Below are 24,118 nucleotides of genomic sequence, written 5' to 3'. Positions count from 1 at the left end.
AATCTACAGTATATTGTTATATTAACCGGGAGCAGTGTTTCCCCCAGGTATTTAGACCATGTGACACTAACACTCTATATTGAGATAAATTCAAGTGAAATTCTTTAATCCAGGACTGAAGTTCCTTTAGGCAGAGTTGCTTTGTCGTGATTGCTAGGGGAAACACGGCCCCACAGTAGGTCTAGTTATGTATAGTTTAGTTATAGTTATATATGTGATATCAGTATTCCTGTGGTTTTGTGTGTGGTTTGTCCTGAATTCAGAAGTTCATAATAATAAGAAATCTTCTCACCTCATAATCTTGATATTTTTGGAGTGATCAAGAGTCAGATTCATTAAACATTGGCTAATTTCACACAGACTGAGATAGAATGTTTTGGGATTTTGCACAACAAAATTTCTCCTTTGTTGACATGATAGGCACTCACAGTAGTCAGACGACTTTATCTTTTCATTATGGAATCACAGTTTCAGGGATTTGTAAATTGTGAAATTTGAATTGTCTCGGAAAGGTAACCACTTCTTGAATCTCTTTCTTAGAGGATTTCCCAAGGGGATGATCAGTGAATATAGTTCCTCTGGTACCTGTACAGTGTGGATTCTGTTCTGTTTTATTCTATTATATTCTGGTCATTAGTTAGGATAGAGTAAGTTCATTGCTCTCTCTTGTGTTGCTATCATGCCTTGTTTAAATAAGGGCTGTGCAGCTTTCTCCTCCCACTCCTGATTCCGTTGCATCTGTCATGTTAAGCTATGCCATGCATTCTGAATGTCCCATTGAACCACAGCATGGTTAGAGCTATCATTATGAAACAGCACTGTCATCAGCAAAACCACTGTTCATTCATATATGGATATTTTGAGACCAATGCCGGGCTCAGTTTCTTGGCATTTCAGCCAACTCCTGTGTTGTTGTATTGGTATTTTATTTTATTTGTAGGATTAACAAACAGACACTCATTCTCATTGGCTTATTATCTGAAAAACATGCATGAAGTGTAAATGGTAGCCACTGGTTGTTAATCTCTAGCATGCATTCATACAGGAGCTATGTACTATTCCCCTGCTCATTTGTACTGCAGAGTTGATTTTGTATTAATTCAGCCCCACTGGAACTCCATTGCAGGTCTGGGGTCAATTCACTTTGTCAGTCGATTCAAGAAGTGGATTGTCTTGAAAATTCAAATATTCAAAGATCATTGCTCTAGTAAGGTTCGCTTGAATTGAATTGAGAATGAATGCTCGACATTATACACTGTGAATCAAGATGCAAATTGTAAGCTGTCAGTGCCTGTAAGCTTTCAAACATCATCATTGTTTACAGCACTTAAGAAAATAATTTTTCACAAATTATGTGTTTTTTAGTGAGCAGTGCAAATGAAAGCAGTGAAAATTTAACTATTTATTAATCTTTATACCTTAGCTACAAATTTTCCCACAATTCCCACAATCCTCTTCTCGTATTCAGAGAGAATGACCCTATCTGCTCTTTGTCTAGTCCATAGACTGTAAAAAAAAAAAAAAGAGTCATGTCAACATCTGAGGAAACATCTCTTTTTCAGTGTGTTTTGCCAAATGATAACTGCCAAATGATAGCACTTTTTGGTGACTATTCGCAACCTTACCTGACATGGAATATGGCTGATGTTTTCACAGTGTGTTTTAAATCATTTATAGCTAACTAGCTGTAGCTTGCAAAACCATGAATGCGCCATGGGATTGCACAGAATCCCTGCTTCAGTCAATGGTAAAAATGGATTAATTTAACCACTGCTCCATGCCACGTACCTTTCCAGGCCTGTGATAGTGGAGATCCCCCACTTTGGCTCGATGCGGGGCCAGGAGAGAGAGCTGATCTTACTGCGCAGCGAGAACGGAGAAACCTGGAAGGAGCATCTGTACGACTGTAAGACTGACGACCTCAATCATCTCCTCAACGGCATGGACGAAGGTAAAGACCGCCCACAACAGACATTCTTTCAACCTGGGGCCCAAATGTAATACATTTTGTCTTACCCTGGGACCCACACAAATGTAAATATACCAAGACCTGTCATATGGTGACCCAAAAAGATACAGGCCTGCAAGCTGTTTTAGGTCCTGACCCATGCTTAAGAAACAACGACTAAGGAGATATTTCACTTTTGTAGAGCACCGATTCTTGAGACCTGGAGCAAAACATGGCCTACAAATAAAAGTGCTGCTCCTGTTGAAAATGAATGCAATTTTAATATTAAAACTCATCAAAGGGGATCATCTGAAGTCCCTTTGCACAAATTCACTATTCATTTTATAGTTTTTGTACTATAAAATGAATATAGTATCATACTGTATCAAACATGTACTGACAGTACATGTTTGATACAGTATTTTGCCAGCACCAACAGACATCAGGTTTTCTGGTTGATGGGATGTACAGATATGGCCAAAGCATCATTTATGGTGGCTTGACAATCAATATGAATTTGTCTTGCCATATTTCATTAACATGTGTACTTAAACATAATTTTCTCACCTTTTTTCCACATATACTGTACATAACAAAAACACCTTATATTTCCTTATTATGAGATTTGCTGTAAACCTGTTACCACTAAAGACATATAGATAAAACTTAATTTTACTGTAGGCTTATACATGGTGTTTGCCTTGTTAATATGGACTATAGGCTTCCAGATATTACGTTTATTAGCTACTATTAAATACTATGCAATTATATAATAAGGATTGTCAAAACCTTGTTACTTCCAGTTTGGGTGATTTTCAAGTATTTGTTTAATTTGAAGGTTTACACAATTCTTTAGATTGAACATAAATTGACTGAGTGGTTATAATGCCGGTCGGACTTGTAGCTTATTTTAAATAAATGTGCTTATATCAACCCAACCTCTTCAACCAATAGTGTTCTATTAAATCATTTATCTCATTATCATGTGCTTTTTGATGTTGCAAATGATTATCTTATATATACAATACTGAAGATACAGTTGCATGAGGTGATGTGTAACTATGGAGCAAAAAAGATTTTAAGGCTCTAAAGTTAAGACATGGTTTCCTTAGTTTATATATGTGAAAGCAGTATGCCTTTTCAGACTATGTTTTTAAATTTATGCAAGTGAATGAGACAATAAAGATGGCTGTGGTATGTTCACATGAAAAAGTGATGATGGTCTAATTCAACAAAATAACGCTTTTAAATGTAAACCTGGCTATAGTAAATTAGTACCAGAAAGTGGGTTGCACCTGTAGGGTTTGAAAATAAATGTGATTCATGAGATAATAAAGGTGTTTTCTTCCCCTGTAGAACTAGACAGTGCTGAGGACCTGGAGAGGAAGAGAATCTGCCGAATCATCACCAAGGACTTCCCACAGTACTTTGCTGTAGTGTCACGGATCAGGCAGGAGTCCAATCAGATGGGGCCAGAGGGTGGGACTCTGTGCAGCCGGAGCGTCCCACTGGTTCAGGCTTCCTTCCCTGAGGGAGCACTAACCAAGAAGATCAGGGTTGGACTACAGGTGGGTTGAGGGATATACTTGTTATTTCTGTTTGTGTTTTCTGTTAGAATCTCTCTCCCTGTGTGTGTGTGTCTCTCTCTCTCTCTCTCTCTCTCTCTCTCTCTCCCTCTCTCTCTCTCTCTCTCTCTCTCCCTCTCACACACACACACACACACACACACACAAACTCGATTGATTAATAACCACTCATCCCCTCTTCTTTGTCAGGCCCAGCCGGTACCTGACGACACAGTGAAGAAAATCCTTGGTAACCGGGCAACCTTCAGCCCCATCGTTACCGTGGAGCCCAGAAGAAGGAAGTTCCACAAGCCCATCACTATGACAATCCCAGTCCCGCCCCTGTCAGGGGAGGGGCTTGCCAACGGCTACAAAGGAGACTGTACCCCCTGCCTCCGCCTTCTCTGCAGCATTACAGGTGTGTGTGGGTGTGCACGCATGCATGTATGCACATTATCATCATATCATTGTCAAATGATTTGTGGTAATTGCCATCATCTATGAGCTATAGTTTCTAGGAGCTGCTCTTAATTTGCATATTTAATTTTTTAGCAATCGATTTGTTTTGCTGGCATTACAATGTGCAAAAACTAATTTCAAAGCAATATATTCATGACAAAATACTACCATCTTTTGATGTAACATCAACACATTATCTAATCTTAGGTGTCAAGAGACAACAAATTCCTAAGATCTTAAAAAGGATAATAACATTGCTTTTCTCAATATGAGTCCTAGAGCTGCAGTACATAACTGAATATTTAGATGTCAACAGAAAAGTTAGTCAGATCTGTCACGTCTGTCTGTTCTAAGTGTCACTTAGAATCTGCAGGTTGTGTGATGTTACCTGTATGACTCTCTACCAGGTGGTACGTCCCCCGCACAGTGGGAGGACATCACAGGCACCACTCCTCTCACCTTCGTCAATGACTGTGTCTCCTTCACCACCAATGTCTCTGCCAGGTCAGACTTAATTAAAAAATTTCAAACTTTGTGGCTGCCACTAGGTGCTATAGGTAAGGGAAGCCAATGTTTATCATTTTATCTGTCTCTTATTCAGGTTCTGGCTAGCAGACTGCCACCAAATCCCAGAGACAGTGGGCTTGGCCACCCAGCTGTACCGGGACCTGATCTGTGTGCCATACATGGCCAAGTTTGTGGTGTTTGCCAAGATGAACGACCCGGTGGAGTCCAGACTGAGGTGCTTCTGTATGACGGACGACAAGGTGGACAAGACCCTGGAGCAGCAGGAGAACTTTGAGGAAGTGGCCAGGAGCAAAGACATAGAGGTACAGGTTTATGTAGGGTTTACTATTTATTCTACCTCCCAATAGGGAAAGTTCAGGATTTTTGAAATGTCGAAATTGACCTCTAATCATGCTTCACCTTTGGACATTCAAAAGTGCAAAAGCCTCCTGCTATTTCTTAGAAACGCTGGTACAAGTCAAAACTATTTCTCTCCACATTAGACACTAACCATTCAATTAATTTCAATAATTAGCATATTCTTTTTAAGGATAATTAGTAGCACAGTTTGAAACAACTTTGAAAACTGAAATAAAAAAAAAAACTGATATTTAGAAAATGCTTTTCATCCTCCATTGACTTCTACTTTGTTTTCAGAAACAATTTTTTTTCAGAAACAAAAACACTTCATGAAAATTTGTGAAAAATTAAATACATTTTAGTTTAGTTTGTGAGTATGTTTTACATTTACATTTTAGGCATTTAGCTGATGCTCTTATCCAGGGTGGCTTAAAATGAGTGCAGCAGTAGAATAAGCTTAAAATCCTAAATCATCAACATTACAAGCAACCAATAGTAAGGAGTACTCAGGTCAGAGCCACAGCGCCCTGATAATATTCCCTTATAATTCCTGTGACCCTAGAGTGATCCTGTAGAGAAAAGTGCGGGGAAAAGAAATAGGAGAATTGAGAACTAAAGAGAGAGGTAGACATTTTCAAATGCTTGTGAGGGTTGAGGGTTTGAACCAGTTACTCTTCTACATTCCAACCCAACAATCGTGGTTTAGAGCTCTGTGCTACTTTCAGACCATGGCATCAAAATATTTGAAAATTATTTAATGTGTTTTTAACTCTTGGAGGCACACTTCATTAAACTCGCAGATTCATGAATTTTGATGTTGCACATGAGTTTTGTTCTTACTTCTGTGATCTTCTCTCAGGTTCTGGAGGGTCGGCCCATCTATGTGGATTGCTATGGCAACCTGGCCCCTCTGATCAAAGCTGGCCAGCAATTAGTTCTCAACTTCTACGCCTTCAAGGAGAACCGCTTGCCCTTCTGCGTCAAGGTAACACACCCTTAGCTACCGCCTACCATACCTCTTCTTCAGGTTAAGGATCTTTAGATTAAGATGCTTTGTGTGGAAGGGGAGTTGGCAGGACCATAAACCAACTTGGCAAAAGCCACTTGAATTTAATCAAATGTCCCTGAAATAATCATAACAGGGCCCCTGGAAAACTCTGGACACAAGCAGCAACCAATGTCATTTAAACATCGAACAAAAAGTTCGGAAATTTGTGTTTGGTAGATTATTTCTCTGTTGTAACAATGCTTCTTGGCAATACATTTTATACCGTTGGAAAGCCTGTTTATTTCCCTTTTAAATGGTGCCTCATTTGTAAGGAACATGCATTTGTGGGATGAGCAGCACAGCTGAGTATGTGGGTTGTGCTCATGTAAAATTTGCCAAATCGTCTCTGCCAATGCCAAACAGCTTATTCTGCTATTGCTATTGACTCTTGTTTGGTGTTGTTTGGTGGATCGGATGATTGAAGTCTATCAGTAACAAGGAAGAAACAAGACATATTGGCAATTTTACAATTTATTCATTTAACAAACAGTCAGGAGCCTCAGTAGCGTGTGGAAGAACCATACACAGCCACAACAGCCCGGCACCTCCTCCTCATGCTGGTCACCAGCCTGGTCACACACTGCTGTGGGATGGCATTCCACTCCTCAACCAGGATTTGTCGCAAGTCAGCCAACGTGGTTGTGTCGGTCACTCTAGCACGAACAGCACGCCCAAGCTGATCCCATAAGTGTTCAATTGGGTTGAGGTCAGGACTGTTGGCAGGCCATTCCATTCTCTCTACTCCCAAATTCTGGAGGTAGTCTCTGATAAACCCCGCTCTGTGGGGGCGAGCATTGTCATCTTGGAGGATGGAGTTCGGTCCCAGACTGTGGAGATATGGGATTGCCTCCAATGATGACAAGCCTCGTTTTTCCAGTGATGGAGATGCCGCCCCACACCATCACACTGCCTCCACCGAAAGGTGTTACTCTATCGGTGCAGCAATCAGCATAGCGTTCTCCCCGTCTTCTCCACACTTTGATCCTACGATCCAACTTCCATAGGCAGAATCTGGACTCATCGCTGAACATAACGTTCCTCCACATGTTCAGGTTCCAGTGCAGGTGTTGCCGACACCAGCGCAAACGGGCCGGACGGTGAAGGGCAGCAACAGCAGAATAAGCTGTTTGGCATTGGCAGAGAAGATTTGGCAAATTTTACATGAGCGCAACCCACATACTCAGCTGTGCTGCTCATCCCACAAATGCATGTTCCTTACAAATGGGGCACCATTTAATAGGGAAATAAACAGGCTTTCCAACGGTATAAAATGTATTGCCAAGAAGCATTGTTACAACAGAGAAATAATTTACCAAACACAAATTTCCGAACTTTTTGTTCGATGTTTAGTTGCTGTTATAATGTTGTACTGGGACATGATTGTTTTAGCTCTAACCTCTATAATATAACTCTCTCTCTCTGTGTCCTGCCCCTTTACTGTCCCGCTCTTTGTACAAAGAAGTGTACCCTTACAGTGACCTCAGTCCACAGGGCATAACTTACCCCCCCCCCCGCTACATAACCTCATCTAATTGATCGACCCACTAACTTCATGTTCTCCCCAGTCAGTCCTATTGGACTGGTGTGTCTACTATTTTGTGATCTATGAACTGATCTATGAACTAGATCAGGTGCCACTTTTCCACAGCATGGCTAATTACAGTAGCAGGGCCAAGGGCTGCTCATGTTTACCACTTAGGACAAATGGGACTGTTAGATTATTCATTATTCAGCTATTGTCCAGCTGACAATATATGTCAGGTAATATGTGAAAACAAAATCAGAGAAATTTTATTTTAGGGGAAATTTTGTGATAGGTAGGAGCAAAACCTGCTATTCTTTGTTATGGCCTCTAGTGGAAATCAAATATTTTAGCAGGTAATAATTTCTACTGTTAAGTATTGATGTTTCAGAAACTATGAATAAGCAAGCAAATTTCCAAACACCGCATAAAAAAAAGTTTTTAATAGGACACTTATTTCTGTAATGCTACATGTCAAATGTTGGTGTAATTCTAACCTCCTTTCCTGTGTCTCCCCTTCTACACTCCCCAAATGTATAACCACACTCCTTCAGAAAGACGGTATCCCTTTGCTATATAGTGCTAAAATACATCATTGTATTGAGTGAAACCACAGTAACATAAAGGAAAAATTACCAAGAAACTATACATAACAGGAAATATGTACCTTTCTTAGTAATTTGTAGGTAATTAAAAGCATGAGTGAGAACAGTAACACAAGTGTACAGTGTTGAAATACATGAGTATATTAAAGTACATTAATAAGGACTACCAGGTAAGAAAAAAACAATGTTTGGTTGACTCTCTGTAGGTTAGAGACAACAGCCAGGAGCCCTGTGGTCGTCTCACTTTCCTCAAAGAGTGTAAGACCATCAAAGGCTTTCCACAAACCGCTGTGTGCAACCTGAACATCACTCTCCCTGCGCTGAAGAAGGTAAGGTAGCGCTAACTCGGCTCCATTCTCTGTCGTCACCGCCATAACCATACTCACGGTTAGGGCAGCTAGGGCCCTAGGCTAACCTTGATGGATATAAGAAAGAGAAAACCTTTGGCCAAACTGCCGCCACTGTGTCTTTTATCTGTTTCAAGCTTCTCTCTATGTATATCGGTTATCTATGCAGTGGTTTTTGTCGTTGGCTGTTTTTATTCTGTACCTATCTGCCAAATCACTTGTGATTTGGGACGTCATGCTTTTGGCTCGGGGCTTTTGTGCAAAAGGCTTTTTTTTATTTTCAGGCTGGCTTACTTTGTGGCTTGTGTTCATTTGCTGTTTTTGCTGCTGAGTGTTGGCTATTTATAATTTTGTTTTTTGGTGTTTCGTGTTTTTTTTTTTTTTCCTTTGCTGAGTTTGCTGAAGTGGCTTCTCTTCTTCTGAGTTGGTGCTTCTGTCAATCACTCCTTTTTCACTCCCTGATGTTTCTTTTCCCCTGCTTTCCATTATGTTACTCCCCCTGTTTCTGCAATGCATCTTGGGAACCAGGAAATGGAATCAGATCCTGAGGACGAGGTAATCCACACCCTCCCCACCATGTGCTGTCCTCTGCGCTAGGTCTATAGTGGCCCTGCTCTGCTCTCCATAGCCTTATTCTTTCCGCTGCTACAAGGGCGATATGAGCTTTCCTTGTTCAAAGCAACCCTTAGCTGTCCAGTTTTGCATGATATATTGTCAGATAAGGAGAACAAATTGTTTTTTGTCCAATCCTTATCCCTTGCGCTCTATCCTTTGTGATTCAAGTGACTTTAGAGTTAAGATATACAGTATAAATTGTCCTTAAGTTGTTAAGATTTAACCTTTACTATAATTAGTGTGTAACATAGAACATTATTTTTCAGCTTTAAATATTGATAATTTAGAGTTTGTAGTTATCATAGTTTGTGACTAACTTTAGCAAATTTGTGACTTCTATTAGCTTGATAAGAACACTTTTATAAGTGTTATATCCGTAATCATTACCATACAGGAATAACGGATTGGAGGGCAATGAATATACGTAAAATGAAAAACATGATCTTAAATGATTTGCTGCCATATTACACAATCATGAGAGTACTGTGAAGTATGGCCTTTGTTTTTATAGTACTATTAAGGTATACAGACTGTCAAATAAGGTTTGATTTAATTTTATATGATTAATAAGGTTCAAGTGCTGTTGATCTGGCAGCACCATAGAATGTAGGGCGACCTAGCAATGATAGGTGTTTGTGTTGTTGTTATTGTTGCAGACTGAAAAGCCAGAGCGACGTCATACCTTTGCATCCCTAGCCTTACGTAAGCGCTACAGCTATCTGGCCGAGCCTGCACTGAGTGAGTGTGACATTTTCACTAACAAACATTGTTGGAAGTCATAATAACTATAATCATAGCAATTTGCGTGGATAAGTTAGATTATTAGCAATTTGAAAAATGCGTGATTAATATAGAGATAGATATGACATACTCAATGTGTGATAAATGCATATCTCTCACCCTACATAACATGCACTGTCCACATGCTTGTTTACAACATGGTATATATTTTTGCATGGGTCAATGAGTACGTTTCTGTGCTGTGCCTGCCCACGTTGTGAGTTGTATTGTGCTTCTTCTGGGTTTGTTTGGTTGTTTTCAACAGCTGAGTTTTAGAAGTCTAAACGCAGCAACATCAAAATTTTGCTTTGACTTACCAACACAATGTTGAAAGGCATTTGGGAAAGGAAGTCAAAGTAAAATTGTGTTTGTTTTACCTTCAATTTGCCATTTGTCCCTTCTGAGTTTAAAGCTCTTTTGGCTTTGTGATGATGTAGCATTTTTTGTTTGACAAAAATGCATGTTAGGAGGTCTCGAGTATGGCTTTCTTTCAGGTGCTTCTTTCAGTTTTTCACACTCCCACTGCTTGTCACCAAGGGTTATCAATCTTGCATGATAATATGGACCTAAACCCTAGTCTTGGAAGGTTTTGTCATAATATTCTTTTGTTAGATAATAACAGGAAAATGGAAACTTCTGCAGCCCATGGCTCTGTTTTATCAGAGTTTCCAAATTTTCTTTGGGGAAACTATCTAAATGTAATTTTCAGACCAAACAGATAAAAGGCACTTTAAAAAGCGGATTGAGATTAGATCCAGAAACCATATGCTGACTGTAGCACATCTGAAGTCCAAAGAGAGAAGTCGTTTTTGTGTTAATTCTGGTGCATTTGTCTTGCCATTTTTCTGTTGTCAGTTGTTAGGTTATACCATTGTCTTTTGACATTTATTTTGCTGCTGTATATGCTTCATTCGGCTTATTATCCATTTGTGTTGTTGCTGTTGTTGTTGTTGTGAGTCATTGATGGATCATGAATCACACTGGAACACAACTATTTGCTTTATAACTCCATCCTCAACCCACACTCAAATATCCCATCTTAGCACCTCATAAAACTACTGTTCTTTCCTTCCTTGATGCCAGGACTGCGTCACTGACCAATTCTTCCCCCTTTGGTCTCTTCTCTTTTTCACATTTTTTTCTTACCCCCTCCTTCCCCAACATAATTTTCTGTCGCCTTTATTATTCTGCATTATTTTTATTTTTTTTGTTCCATTTCTTCTTCATCATTTTTTTTTTAACTATTTCATCTGAAGAAACAACAGTTGAGCGAAGCACAGCAGCAAGAACACTGCCTGCTGGTTACCCTCACAAACCTGTCTTTCCAACCAGACCTTACCCACCATGGTCGACTGCTCCTATTACCGTCCCTGGCCAAACAAGGCCCATCGGACTGGGGGGTTCCGTCACCTCTACCGGTTCACCGGCAGGCTCGCCAGCTGCTTCTCCACTGAAGTCCAGCTGGTCCTCCCCATCCCATGCTTGTCCCACACCTATCAAAACCACCCTGGGAGCCCCACCACCCATTCCTACCCTGTCTTCCCCGGCTAAATCAGTTAGCGATGCCGTATCTTCATCTCCCATTAGGTCTTATAGGACTATGGCTTCACCCATTAAAACTGTTGTTCAGCAGGGCCAGTACCCTGTCCAGGGGTCTGCCAGCCTGGTGTCCTCTGGGAGCCCATGTAAACCCGGCACAGACCCAGCATCTATCAAAAGCCTCGCTTCAGCATACACATCAAGGACTTCCCCACTCCACTCACTATCCAATGGTTCTGTGCCGGATAGGTCATCAGCTACTCTTACTACTCCAACGTCGCCAAAGACAACTGTCAACATGTACAATTCTAGTCTGCCTTTTAAAACTACCCTGGGGTCCACAACAGTGACAGATGCAGGGGCACCTTCCTTCTCTTCTGTTAAAACAATCTCCAGTCTGTCCTCAATGAAAACCTCTGTAGATTCAACACTAGGATCCCGAGGAGGGAGGTCATCCCTCTCATCTCTCTCCTCAACCGGACAGACCACCATTGCCTCCTCGGAATTGTCCATGATGAATGGATCAGTCTCACCTGTTAAATACCCATCCTCCTCCTCCACCCCCTCATCCCCCTCTTCTCGCCTTCTCTCGGAGAGGAGTAGCAGCCTTCAGGAGAGGATCCAGGCCACCACCCAGGCAGCAACCTCCAGTGTCAGCGCAGCCATAAATGAAGCCATAAACTCATGCTCTGTGTCAGGCTATGGCACACTTAAATCACTGTCCTCCTCACGTAGATCTGCAACAGCTAGCTCTGCTTATGGGTCTCTCAGATCTGCAGCCACCTCCTCCAGTTCCACAGTTTCATGTAATACAATGACTGTCCCTGTGTATTCCCTAGTCAACGTCTTACCAGAGACCCCTGTCAAACCAGGGCCGGGGTCTCTCAAAATGGCATTGCCCGATCCCTCCCGCGCTTCATCCTCCTCATCTTCTTTGTCTTCTTGTGTAACCTCATCGAAAATAAAATCCCAATTGAAATCCCCTCCGTTCATCACGCCACCCGTCATCCACCCAACTGCAGCTTCCAATCAGGAGATACTAAGAGATGTAGCGGACATGAAAGAGGATCTGATCAGAATGACAGCTATCCTCCAGACAGACACACGGACAGCAGCTAAAACTGTCCAAACATCACATACTGGCACTCCTAAAGAGACCAAGTTAGAGGATGAGGAGACATTTACCTTAGTTGAGAAAGTAAAAGAGGATTTAGTGAAAGTTAGTGAGATATTACAGAAGGACATCTTGAGTGAAGGTAAAGCCATGACAGCTAAAGAGAGAGCCTCAGAGGATGAATGGGAGGAGTTTTCAAAAGATGAGATTGAGGAGGCACAGAGAAGTGCCCTCTCAGAGTATCACCCACCTTTTGATGAAAGCACACTCCCATTCAAGCCCCACTCCATGCCTAGCAAAGACTTTGACTTGGCTAAAGTAGTCGATTATTTAGCAAATGACATTGGCGCTAGCTCTCTATCCAAAATGGCAGAGGTGAAATGTAGGTATGAGGAGGAGGCAAAGAGGGAGGGAGAAGAGAAACAGAAACGTGTTCTCAAACCAGCCATGTCATTACAAGAGCACAAGCTCAAAATGCCTCCGCCAGGCTCGGGCATGCGCACCTCTCCCTCAGAGAAGGACCTAAGCAAGCTTGCCGAATCATATCAAGGGACGGACGCTATTTTGGAATCACCTGAGGACTTGTCTCATGAGCAGGATAAGAGTCCCCTGTCAGACAGCGGGTTTGAGACCAGGAGTGAAAAGACTCCCTCTGCTCCTCAAAGTGCAGAGAGTACAGGACCTAAACCTTTATTTGCAGACTCTCCCATCCCTCCCTGTGTAACTGAGACCAGGACTGAAGTGGTCCACATTAGGAGCTATGAGCAGCCTGATGAGCCTTGTGAACCTGTACTGATGGAAGAGGCTGCGTCTGCTATTCCTTGTATAGAACCAGATACAGCCTCACCTACCTCCATCAAAGACAAAGTCAAAGCGTTACAGCTGAAAATGTCAGAAGAGGACTCCATGGTGAGCAAAAGCATGTGTCTTAAAGAGGAGACTCATATTACCACTACTACTAGAATGGTCTATCACAAGCCTCAGCTAACTGATGGAGCAGAGAGGATAGAGGAAGGTATGTCAGTTAGAGATATTATGAAAGCTTTCCAGTCAGGTAGGGACCCGTCTAAAGAACTAGCAGGCCTTTTTGAACACAAAGCAGGCCAGGATTCTGTCAAAGGTGATGAGCTGACTCCTAGATTCCTTGACAAAGACGTTAAATCCAAACCCAAAGTGGAAAGGATAATAGAAGTTCATATTGAAAAGGGGCACAGCACAGCAGAGCCGACCGAGGTTATTATCAGGGAGACCAAGAAACACCCTGAGCTCTATGTCTATAAAGGGGACCGTGGAATAAAGGAACTTACTGATTATGATGAGGCCCAACAGGAAGAAGAGGAGCTTACTGCCGAGGAATCCCTGCCCTCCTTCCTGGAAACATCTCGTGTTAACACCCCAGTGTCGCAGGAGGAGGACAGCCGCCCAAGCTCTGCCCAGCTGATTACAGATGACTCGTATAAAGCCCTTAAACTATTGAGCCAACATTCTATAGAATACTGTGATGACGAGCTATCAGATATCCGAGGGGAGTCATACAGGTTTGCTGAGAAAATGCTCCTCTCAGAGAAACTAGACACCTCATCACTGTCTCACTCTGACACAGAGGATTCAGCAATGATGACCGACCAAAACCGCCACCTAACTTCTGAGGAGAGCGGCGGCCGCAGCACAGAGAGCATAAGTCAACAGCGTGGAAGCCCCAAAAAAGAGTTTATTTTTAAGTCAAAAGATGGGTCCCCTAAATCAGGTAAATTCTCCTTACACAGGGATGAACAGTCTCAGTTTGATAAGGTGACAGTACTACATTACTCCACAGAACAGGGCAGCCCTAAACATGCAGTTTGGATGCGATTCACAGAAGATAAACACGACAGGAGCAGGGATAAGCTCCTTTACGAGGACAGGGTGGACCAAACTGTTAAGGAAGCTGAAGAAAAACTCAGTGAGGTGTCGCAGTTCTTCCGCGACAAAACAGAAAAGCTCAACGATGAGCTGCAGTCCCCTGAGAAAAAGCCTGTGAGGAGAGAGCCAAGGGAAACCAGGTCTGGGCCTAGCTCAACCTGCAGTAGCCCTGAGAAAACACAGCAGAAACCCAAGGCAGGCGGAGAGGTGTGGGGTAAAAGCAAGCTCAGGGAGCCCTCTGTTGGCAAAATGTTTGGTAGCACCACTGCAACTGAAAAGAAAGGCTCTAGTTTACCAAGCAGTCCTGAGCGAAGTGTGTTCTCTCGTCTCAGTGAGGATAAAATTAAACAGACCAAGACAAGTGAGTCTGAACCCTCATCTCCTGTTCAGGTGAAATCAACATCCAAAGTCAGCTCTGTGAGAATGAAGTTTGAATCTGAGGCTCAGAAACAAAGTCAATCTAGTCCAACAAAAACTCCTCCACCAGTGCAGCCAAAACCTTCAATGAAAAAACTACAGGAGAGTAAACTTCCTGTTTACCAGATTTATGCAGGAGGAAAAACATCAAAAGTATCTGAGGCCTCAGAGGAGGGAAGCCCAAAAAAGGATGTTGAGAAAGACAAAGGAGCTGCCACAGATACCAGTAAACCTGCTTTGACATCATCACCATCTCAGGCCCCAAAACATACGGGAGACAAGCTGTCAAACAAAAACATTCCAGAGGCCTCCCTTCAAAGACAGTTGAGTGAAACTGAGAAAGACAAAGCAAAGAATAAAGGGAAAGATATCAATACCACTGTTACTCAGGAAATTAAAGATAGCAATAAAGGTCAAAAAGTTCAAACATCTCCAACTGCCATTCCAGACACTACCATAGAGAAAGATAGTAATGCTGAAAAATACCAACAAGACAGAAAAAGTGAACCTGCCTCCAAAGAAGTGACACCTGAAAATGAGGAACCATTAAACAAAAACCTTAGAAAAAAGACAGAATCTCAAATTCCTGTTAGGACAGCATCTATTCCCCTAGATAATGACCCCCCAAAGAAACAGACAGTAACTAAACCTTCACAGATACCTACATTATCTAAGAACAAAATACAGACTAGCCCTGAGACAACCCCAACAAAAACAGAGGAAAATCTGACAAACAAAACGTTTGAAATTCTAGATAATGCACCCAAAGATTCTAACTCGAATAACCTCCCCAGCCCTAGAGAAACACTCGAGAAAGTCTTAGCCCCTCCAGTTGCTTCAACAACCAAAGAGAATTTCAAGGGCATCAAAACGCTACCTGTTTATGTTAGTGTCCAGGTGGGCAGGCAGGCAGAGAGGGAGGCCAGGGGGACAGTGTACACAGTCAAACAGAAATCCAGCTCAGCACTCAGCCCCATAAGCCCAGATGATGACACACTAGAACAGGTCTCTTTCATAGACAGCTCAGGGAAAAGCCCCCTCACACCAGAGACCCCCAGCTCTGAGGAGGTCAGCTATGACCTCACGTCCAGGACCCCTGATGGCTTCATGGGGTTCATGCCAGGGAAGCCCAGCCCCATCATGGAAGTGTCTGAGGAATCAGAGGAGGATGATGGGAAAACTAGTTTTTCTTTTAAAGAGGCCCTACCAGAAAGACCGGGTAGTAAAACAACATTTAATGCCTTTCAAGCTGACCTTGCTAATGCTAATCAGCAGGGAACAAAAATGCATGAGAACCAGCAGGAATTCGAAAACAATTTCAACCAGCAGGAAACAATAGTTAATGTCAGTCAGGGTGAAATAACAGAACAAGAGCAGCAAGCAGTCTCAAAAGACAAAGGTGTTGCATATATTGAGTTCCCTCCTCCTCCTCCTCTGGACTCAGCCTCAGAACAATCAGACACAGAGAGGAAAGGTTCCTGTGCCTCTTCAGAGACAGAGACTGAGATGATGGAGGTGAATCTACAGGAAGAACATGATAAGCATTTTCTGACCGAGCCAATCATACGCATCCAGCCCCCCTCCCCTGTGCTTCCTGGGACGGACGACAGTCAATCAAATGCCGAAGAGGATGAGGATGAGGAATCAATCTTCCAGCCCATCCCCTGTAAGAAATTCACTTTCAAAGTCCCTGAGGAGGAGGAGGAGGAGGAGGAGGAGGAGAAGAAGAAGGAGAAAGAGAAGGGATCCAAATCCAAAAAACATGACAAGAATGGAAACAACAAAGAATCTCATGGTGGAACCAATGGCTCCAATGGTTCCAATGGTTCTAAAGGTTCTAATGGCAAAGGTGGGGAGGATTATGAATATGAACAAAACGGAAACGACCAGTCAATAACAGACTGTTCTATAGCCACAACAGCTGAATTTTCTCATGACACGGATGCGACAGAGATTGACTCCCTAGACGGATATGAGCTTCAGGATGAGGATGATGGCCTGTGTGAGCAGGCAGATTTAAGGCTATTTGGCCTTCCCGACAGCAGGAGAGACGTCTGGGCATCAGACACATTCAGGTCCCCTGACCGCTCTTTCCCCCAGACCAAACTGGAAGTTATCGAAGAGGAGAAAACCCCTGAGGAATGCCAAAAGGCTACTTCTAAAAACGATTCCCCCTTAGATGGTGGAAAACTTGAGGGTGTTTGTAAAGATGGGGTTAAAAACCAGGAGCAAAAACCCTCAGATAAAGAGGGATTCTCGGATACTTATTTTAGTTATAAACTAGAAGAAGAGTTTAACTCTCCTTTTAAGACTGTAGCCACTAAAGGGCTGGACTTTGATCCCTGGCCCAGTAAAGGTGGAGAGGACGAGGTCGTTGACATGGCAGGGACACGGGACAGCAATGGTGAGCCTAAGCCATTCGGACTGGCAGTCGATGACCAGTCTCAGGCCACAACACCAGACACTACCCCAGCCCGAACACCAACGGATGATAGCACGCCGACAAGCGAGCCAAACCCGTTCCCCTTCCATGAAGGGAAGATGTTTGAGATGACGCGCAGTGGTGCGATTGACATGAGCAAGAGGGACATGGTGGAGGAGAGGCTCCAATTTTTTCAGATTGGTGAGCATTATCACTCAGCAGGCAGATACAGCGTCAGGGCCTCAGAGGTAGAAACCTTCTCACAACAGACACAGAGCGATCAGGTTAACACACAGGCTCCCACAGATACATTACCAGCCCCTCAGGTCTCCATTCAGACTACTACTGTCCGACTAGACAGATCAAATGGGACTGGCAGCAACAACACATGCAGAGAGTCAACCTTAAGCAATGAGTCTAAAGTTTCCACTTTTAGAATAGGATTCAAGTCGTCATCTGATAAAGACTCAGATTTTTCAAACAGCAGTTCTAGATGTAGAACACCAGGCACTTTTGATAATTCTAATTACACAACCTCAGGAACAACTGTAGATAATTCTTATTCTGTAGCCTCATACTATTCAGATTATTCCAACTCTCAAACATCGGGCATGACAGATTACTATTCAAATAACAGACCATCAAGCATCACAGATTATTATTCAAATCCCAGAATTCCATCAGATACATTAGAACAGAGGGACTTTTCAGAATGGACCAGAGAAATACAGAACACTTATTACCAAAGCACAGACTCTTCTTCCACACCTTCACAGCAGAACAGCAATCCCCAAACAGGGAACAGCAATAACAATAGCAACAACCTTGACTCCCATAACATCCATGCAAACTTCATTCATCCTGGCAGTATTGTGTTCAACTTGCTGTCCTCTTCAGAGCCCACTCTGCAGCAGGTCAGCAGGGTAGAAGCAGCCTTCAGCCAGCTAGAGGAGAACAGCAGGGAAGATAGGGTTGTTCCCATTGTAGCAATAACAAGCACAGGAGCCAAAGAGTTCAAAGGCCAGATATGCAAGTCCAGGTTACCTGTGAGGGCGCCTAGCTACAAACTATGCAGTGAAAGTCAACCAATAGGGATACACAAGGCAAAAGAAAATGTTAATAAACCACTAGTTAGGAAATGTGCAATTCATGTAGGCAGGGAAAGATTCGACCCTTTTGAGAATTTAATACCTAAATCTAGAATCCCAGTGATGAAGGCAAAGGAATGCTCTTCCTTTTTTTCGGTGCATAAACAGGTTCGAACCAGATCTGCGGTCAGTGATAGAAGCACTAAAACTGCCCAGGGTAATAGACAGCAAGTTAAAGACAGATCCAGCATCAAACCCAGCCACAGTTTAGTGAAAACCCCAGGCAGAGGTAGTACCACTCAGACAGCGAGAAAAAACAACATCATGGCCTCAGAAAACCTTAAAACTAAATCCGTCAGTAGCCAGGTAGCCAACCCTATGGACCAAACCCTCCCCAAGGAGGGAGAGACAAAGGTAGAGGGGAAAAAACTGCCCAATGAGGATGAAGAAAGCAGCAGCTGCAGCCTCAGCACATCCAGGAACACTTCGTTGTCAGAACCTTCTAGAACTTCTAGGGCTTCTAGAAGTTCCCGCCCTTCCCCCACCTCCACCTCCACCTCCACCACCATCACCACACCAACACGGTCCGCTAGAGGCGTGAGAGCTGAGGTTGAGCAGGCCGACAGTGAGAGGATGAGGAGGAGCAGGAGGAAGAGTAGGCGGACACTTGGAGGGAAGGAGCAGAAGGAGAAGGAGGAAGGGAGTCAGGTTGATCAGCCAATCACGGCTCCTGTCACGGAGAACGAGACTAGTTTGTAAACTCTTTCTAAACCCTTGTTAATCTTTAACTATCTTTCTATATGAGATGCATGTAGCTGTTGTGGGTGCTTTGTGATGTGATGTTTTAAGTGTAGCTGTCACTTCTTCCTGTCATTCTCGTCATCTCTGTCCTGTGCCGTCTGAATTAGATGTAGAGATCAAGCTTAAGGATGCAGAGTGGGAAATTCACAGCAGAATTGACAATAAACAAAATGTATCCCTGGATTGAGCAGAAGAAAAAGGGGTTTTCTTAATTCTCATGTTGTTAGATAGGGTAAAAGCCATGCAAAAATATGTTAAAGATGCTGTTAGGGAAAGGCGTGACAGTAAAAGTATGATTTTGGTACAATCATCTCAACAAAATAACGACCAACTAGTGAGAGGTGTACAACAGACAGACTAGTCCGACTGCAACAAGTGAAGCATTTATTAACGTTGTCAGCATGTTCAAAAAAGATACCAGTTTCATTTCAGTAATATCAGCAATCACTGCCAGTGAATGAGACACCAATCCTCAGATCAGTATGATCAAATGATCAATATAATAGAATCTGGTTCCCTCTCCCTATAGTAAATATAGCCACGGTGCCTGTCTGAATGTGTTATGTTCAGCAGTAGGCTGCAGACTCTGTTTGAACATCTTTGGTCTTTGGACATTAGCTTGCTAGTAAGCACACTTTAGGGGCTAAGTTAGCAATATACAGTCCATTTCTATTATGATAGGGTCTCATAGGCTACCACATGCATGCCCAGTTTCATTCCACACTGAAAAGACTGCCTAGCCTTGCAACTCTGACTGTCTAACACCACATGACACAACACAACACCACACCACTCAACCTACTGTAGACATGACTGAGACTTAGATGTAAACAAATGTGTCCGAGCGTGTCGGAAATGTGAAGTCGTGTTTGTTCTGGTCTGCTTGCCTGGTTTGTAGATATTATCTGGTGGTACTTTTGCTCTCCGTGAACACTGTGAAAACAATTCAGTGGCTAAACTTGATAATTACATGTACGCCAGCTGCATAGGGTGTTAACTCAATCCAAAATAACGATTGTCAGTGATCCAATGGGAATACCCAGTGAAGTTGGATTACTTATGATTTCAAGTTGAAGTCATGAATTGTTTTATCGGTGGTGGGCGGGTTGTTGCCTGATGGTAGATTGTTTATTGTGAGTGATATGACACAAAAGTCTAAATTCTAAACTCTTACTACTCTTACGACAACTACTACTACTACTCAACATTACAATATTTTAGTGTGCAAGTGTATAGTCTGTTAATGTGGACTTTTTTTCCCTTTTCTGGCCTCACAGATCCTCATGATTCTACCTTGTATGATCTGCTGCTAGTTCATATGCTATTCATTTTAATAGTGCTACCTAAAAGTATGAGTGAGATAGTCAATCTAGTTGTAATATGTTTCATGCTTACCTATCTAGTCCATTATTGCAATCAAAAGTTGAAGTATTTTCTCTGCCTATATCTAGTGCAAAATGGCCCCCGCTAGCCAGAGTTTGAATGCAGTCTAGAGGAGATGGTATGGAGATTTCAGCTAAGTAGCACTAGTGTCCCAAATCCTTAAATTCCTTCCCTAATTGCAACACTCTTGTGTCCCATCCAGAGGATGTGCTTTCATTTCAAGAAGCTTCATGCTTCAGAAACAAAAGATAGGCTCTAGCTCTATGGGGCTTCACTTACAAATATCCATTGTAAACTTTCAGTAAGTGGCTATTATCCAGAATTGACTGAATCGATGGGGAAAGTCTGGCCAGAACAGGACTTTTTCAGAGGCAAGTCCTGGGATAGTGAGCTAATGTTAGTCTTTTTTGTTTGTTGACTCATCTACAGTACAGTGTGTAATATGGATATCACATCAAAAGACGGTGACTCACAGGCTCTTTTAAGTATGTGGGCAACTGGACATTATTGGCAAACCAGATTAAAATAATGTCAACAGCCTGAAAAAAAGACAAACTTTCAGTTCACAATCCCAATCAGTTTCTTTCATTTGATGTCATTGCTTCCCTTTGCGGCCTTTTTATGGCGGCCATTTTGTGTCTCTAGTGAGCACAATGTTTAATTCATTTGGGGATGTGAAATGGCACATGTGAAAGTGATCCATATTTGGACTGCGGTGGTTGTCATATCACATATGTTAATGGATTGTGCCCTGCCCCTCCCTGCTTCCTCGCTCTCCTCTGAACCACAGGCCCCCAGAGTCCCTGTGAGAGAACAGACCTCCGCATGGCAATAGTAGCCGACCACCTCGGACTCAGCTGGACTGGTGAGTCTACACACACACACACACACACACACACACACACAATTTCCCACTTCTTCCCACCTCTTAACACACATACACTTATAAACACACGCACAAACACAATAACTCACATACAAGCTTGAGAGAATGCACGCATACAAATGTATTGTGATGATGGATAAGACATGGAGACAGCTGCAAGGCTGGAGTCTAATTACTCTCATTTCAGTCAATTCAATATCTAAATATAAACTGCAATTCCTTTGCTAATAATAGAGTATTCATTCTGTTATTCATACATTGAATATGATACTCTCGGACAGAAAAGTCTTCAATATTAGAATTTTGAAGAAAATCCACCTCTGAATGAATCAGTTGGACTGAGGCCATCTCTTAGAGGATTTGTATGGATACCAGTAGTTTTGCAATGTTTGTTGCCATCTACTGGGCATATAGTATAATGACTTCTTGACTGGGCAGTACTGCAGTGACAGGTGTATTCACACACATCCTGATAAGGTTCCATAAGAAAAACATATGTCAATGCATAAATACAGATATAAAACATAATTTAATCAAAGTAGGCTAATCATTATAAAATCCCAGATTACATTCTAACTTCAAAATAAAAATGTATGTCAACATATTTCATATATCATGTAACTCTTTATTGATACGTTTATTTTATAACCTACAAACATACTCAACATTAATTTGTAAAATTTAAACATGGCCACACTGAGTTGTATCGTGAGTGAAGGGCTGAAAAATACACACAGTAATATTCATATTATTCATATTGAGGGCAATGAGTATGAATGAAAATTGAAGGATACGCCACACGTCTTCTTCCCTGTCTTGTGTGTTTGTGTGTGTGTAAGCGAAATAGAGATAAAATTCTATTTTGTGCTGTACTTGATCAGTGATCAGGGCGTGGCCTCTGCAGTTTGCCCAACCCTGTCTGCCTGCACTGCAGTACTGCCTACGTGTGTGTGTGTGTGTGTGTGTGTGTGTGTGCGTGCGTGCGCGCATGTGTGTGCATGCATGTGTGCATGCGTGTGCGTATAATTGAGTGTGCACAAACAGGCATCCATCAGAATGCATCTGTATGGGTGTATGAGTGTGAATAATGTTAGCTGTGTGCCTGTCTGTCCAGTGCAGTGACTAAGTGAGTGAGTGCTCAGTAGAGGAAAGGAATCTAATCCATATTTAATGTGTGCTCCTGTTGCAGAGCTGCAGTGAACAAGTAGATTCAGTGCACATTATGCTTTCATGGTTTAAATTTATAGCCAGTGTGCCTGTCTGTACATGCAGCACTCCACTCCACCGTAACCTACAGACTCTGTTTGCTATGCATTGCTTGGCAGGCAGTCACAGTCACATTTATTGTTGGAAGTGAGTGATTTTACTGTGATTTTTTACTTAGAACATGCTATTTGGTGGACACTTTAATCCAAAGTGCCTCACTGTGAGTACATACTGTACATTTTTAGCATGGGTGACCCCACAGGGAATGAAACTCCTAAGCCTTTTAGCTAGTAATTGTTGTGGTGTTTGTCTGTTGCAGAGCTGGCCAGGGAGCTGGATTTCTCTGTGGAAGAGATCAACCACATCAGAGTGGAGAACCCCAATTCCCTGACAGCACAGAGTTTCATGCTCCTAAAGAAATGGGTGCACAGGGATGGTAAAAATGCCACAAGTAAGTAGTCTGTGTGTGAGTGTGTGTCTGTATCTGTCTGTGTTTGTGTGTGAGGGAGAGGGACGGTTGTGGCTAAGCAGCTGCTGTAGCCACTCCCTAATTCTTGTACATTAAATGACTAGGACCATTTAGCACTGTTTTAGTTCAAATCCATGCCTCACTGACTAAGAGATAATATACTGTACATGAACATAGATATTTGAATTAGCATTTTATTAAAAAATGACTGACAATAATATGTTTTTGTGATATTATGTGACATTATAACACATGGTCCTTCGTTCAGTTCCATGTGTAAAAGCAATGTGAAACGTTATACAATTTTTGTCAATGTAATTTCTCTCTCTCTCTCTCTCTCTCTCTGTCTCCCTCCCTCTCTCTCCCTGTGTAGCGGATGCCTTAACCGCAGTGCTGACTAAGATCAATCGGTCGGATATTGTGACTTTGCTGGAAGGGCCCATATTTGACTATGGTAACATTTCAGGCACACGGTGTTTTGCCGATGATAACGCAGTATTCCTGGATCAGTCCGATGGTAAAGTGTAGCCCACCCTAGCTGAACTCTCTCAGTCTATCTCTCAGTCTTTCCCTTCACCCTTCTTCACCTCCTCTCTCAGCCAGATAGACAGACCTGTCTGTGTACACAAATACAGGGCCAATGAGGCTTGACGAAACAGTGGAAGTTAATGAAAGAACGAGGCTTGCTGAACCGAAATGAGTTAATCGACCAGCAGGTTCAGTGAACCAGTATCAGTTAATGGACCAACAGGCATTAATAATATTAGATTGAGTCATCTTTATTGTCCCACATGAAGCATTCACCCCAGTCGGCGTACTTGTTTTCCAACATGGGGCAGTGCAATTAATTTGTAGCACTCAAAGTCATTAGAATATAAATGGCAAGTATACAGTATGTTTTTTGATGATTATCAGTACATTTCACAGGCCCCCAAGATATATTACGATTACATCCAACATTATTGATTTTAATGCATAACAGTAGGAGACCATTTTGGTGGCATGAGACATTTAGGGGAAGTATGTTTGACTGTTTTTATATGTGTAAATATTCAAAAGCATGATTCTTAAGCAAACGTAAGCCTCTAATGAATCAAGACTCTGTCCCATCTGATGATCTTGTTGATTTGATGAG

At 42.3% G+C, this 24,118-nt stretch overlaps 1 protein-coding gene across 1 annotated transcript in view; it reads left to right on the top strand.

Moving 5' to 3' along the window:
• LOC139643158 (ankyrin-3-like) overlaps positions 1–24,118 on the top strand; it is a 78,642-nt gene that overhangs the window by 41,831 nt on the left and 12,693 nt on the right. Inside the window, 13 exon segments of the mRNA XM_071518330.1 lie at positions 1,797–1,951; positions 3,305–3,516; positions 3,724–3,931; positions 4,380–4,476; positions 4,574–4,802; positions 5,699–5,824; positions 8,221–8,343; positions 8,890–8,916; positions 9,633–9,714; positions 11,013–18,989; positions 21,213–21,287; positions 22,834–22,965; positions 23,357–23,500. Coding sequence (XP_071374431.1) covers positions 1,797–1,951; positions 3,305–3,516; positions 3,724–3,931; positions 4,380–4,476; positions 4,574–4,802; positions 5,699–5,824; positions 8,221–8,343; positions 8,890–8,916; positions 9,633–9,714; positions 11,013–18,989; positions 21,213–21,287; positions 22,834–22,965; positions 23,357–23,500 — 9,587 coding nt within the window.

This window comes from Centroberyx affinis, unplaced genomic scaffold (genome assembly GCF_046629955.1).
Source record: "Centroberyx affinis isolate AG114_WGS23_722 - 3 ecotype Tasmania unplaced genomic scaffold, CSIRO-AGI_Caff_v1 ptg000565l_1, whole genome shotgun sequence".
NCBI classification, from domain to species: Eukaryota; Metazoa; Chordata; class Actinopteri; order Beryciformes; family Berycidae; genus Centroberyx; species Centroberyx affinis.
Note: the sequence above shows the minus strand (reverse complement) of the source record. Positions and strands in the feature narration are given on the sequence as shown.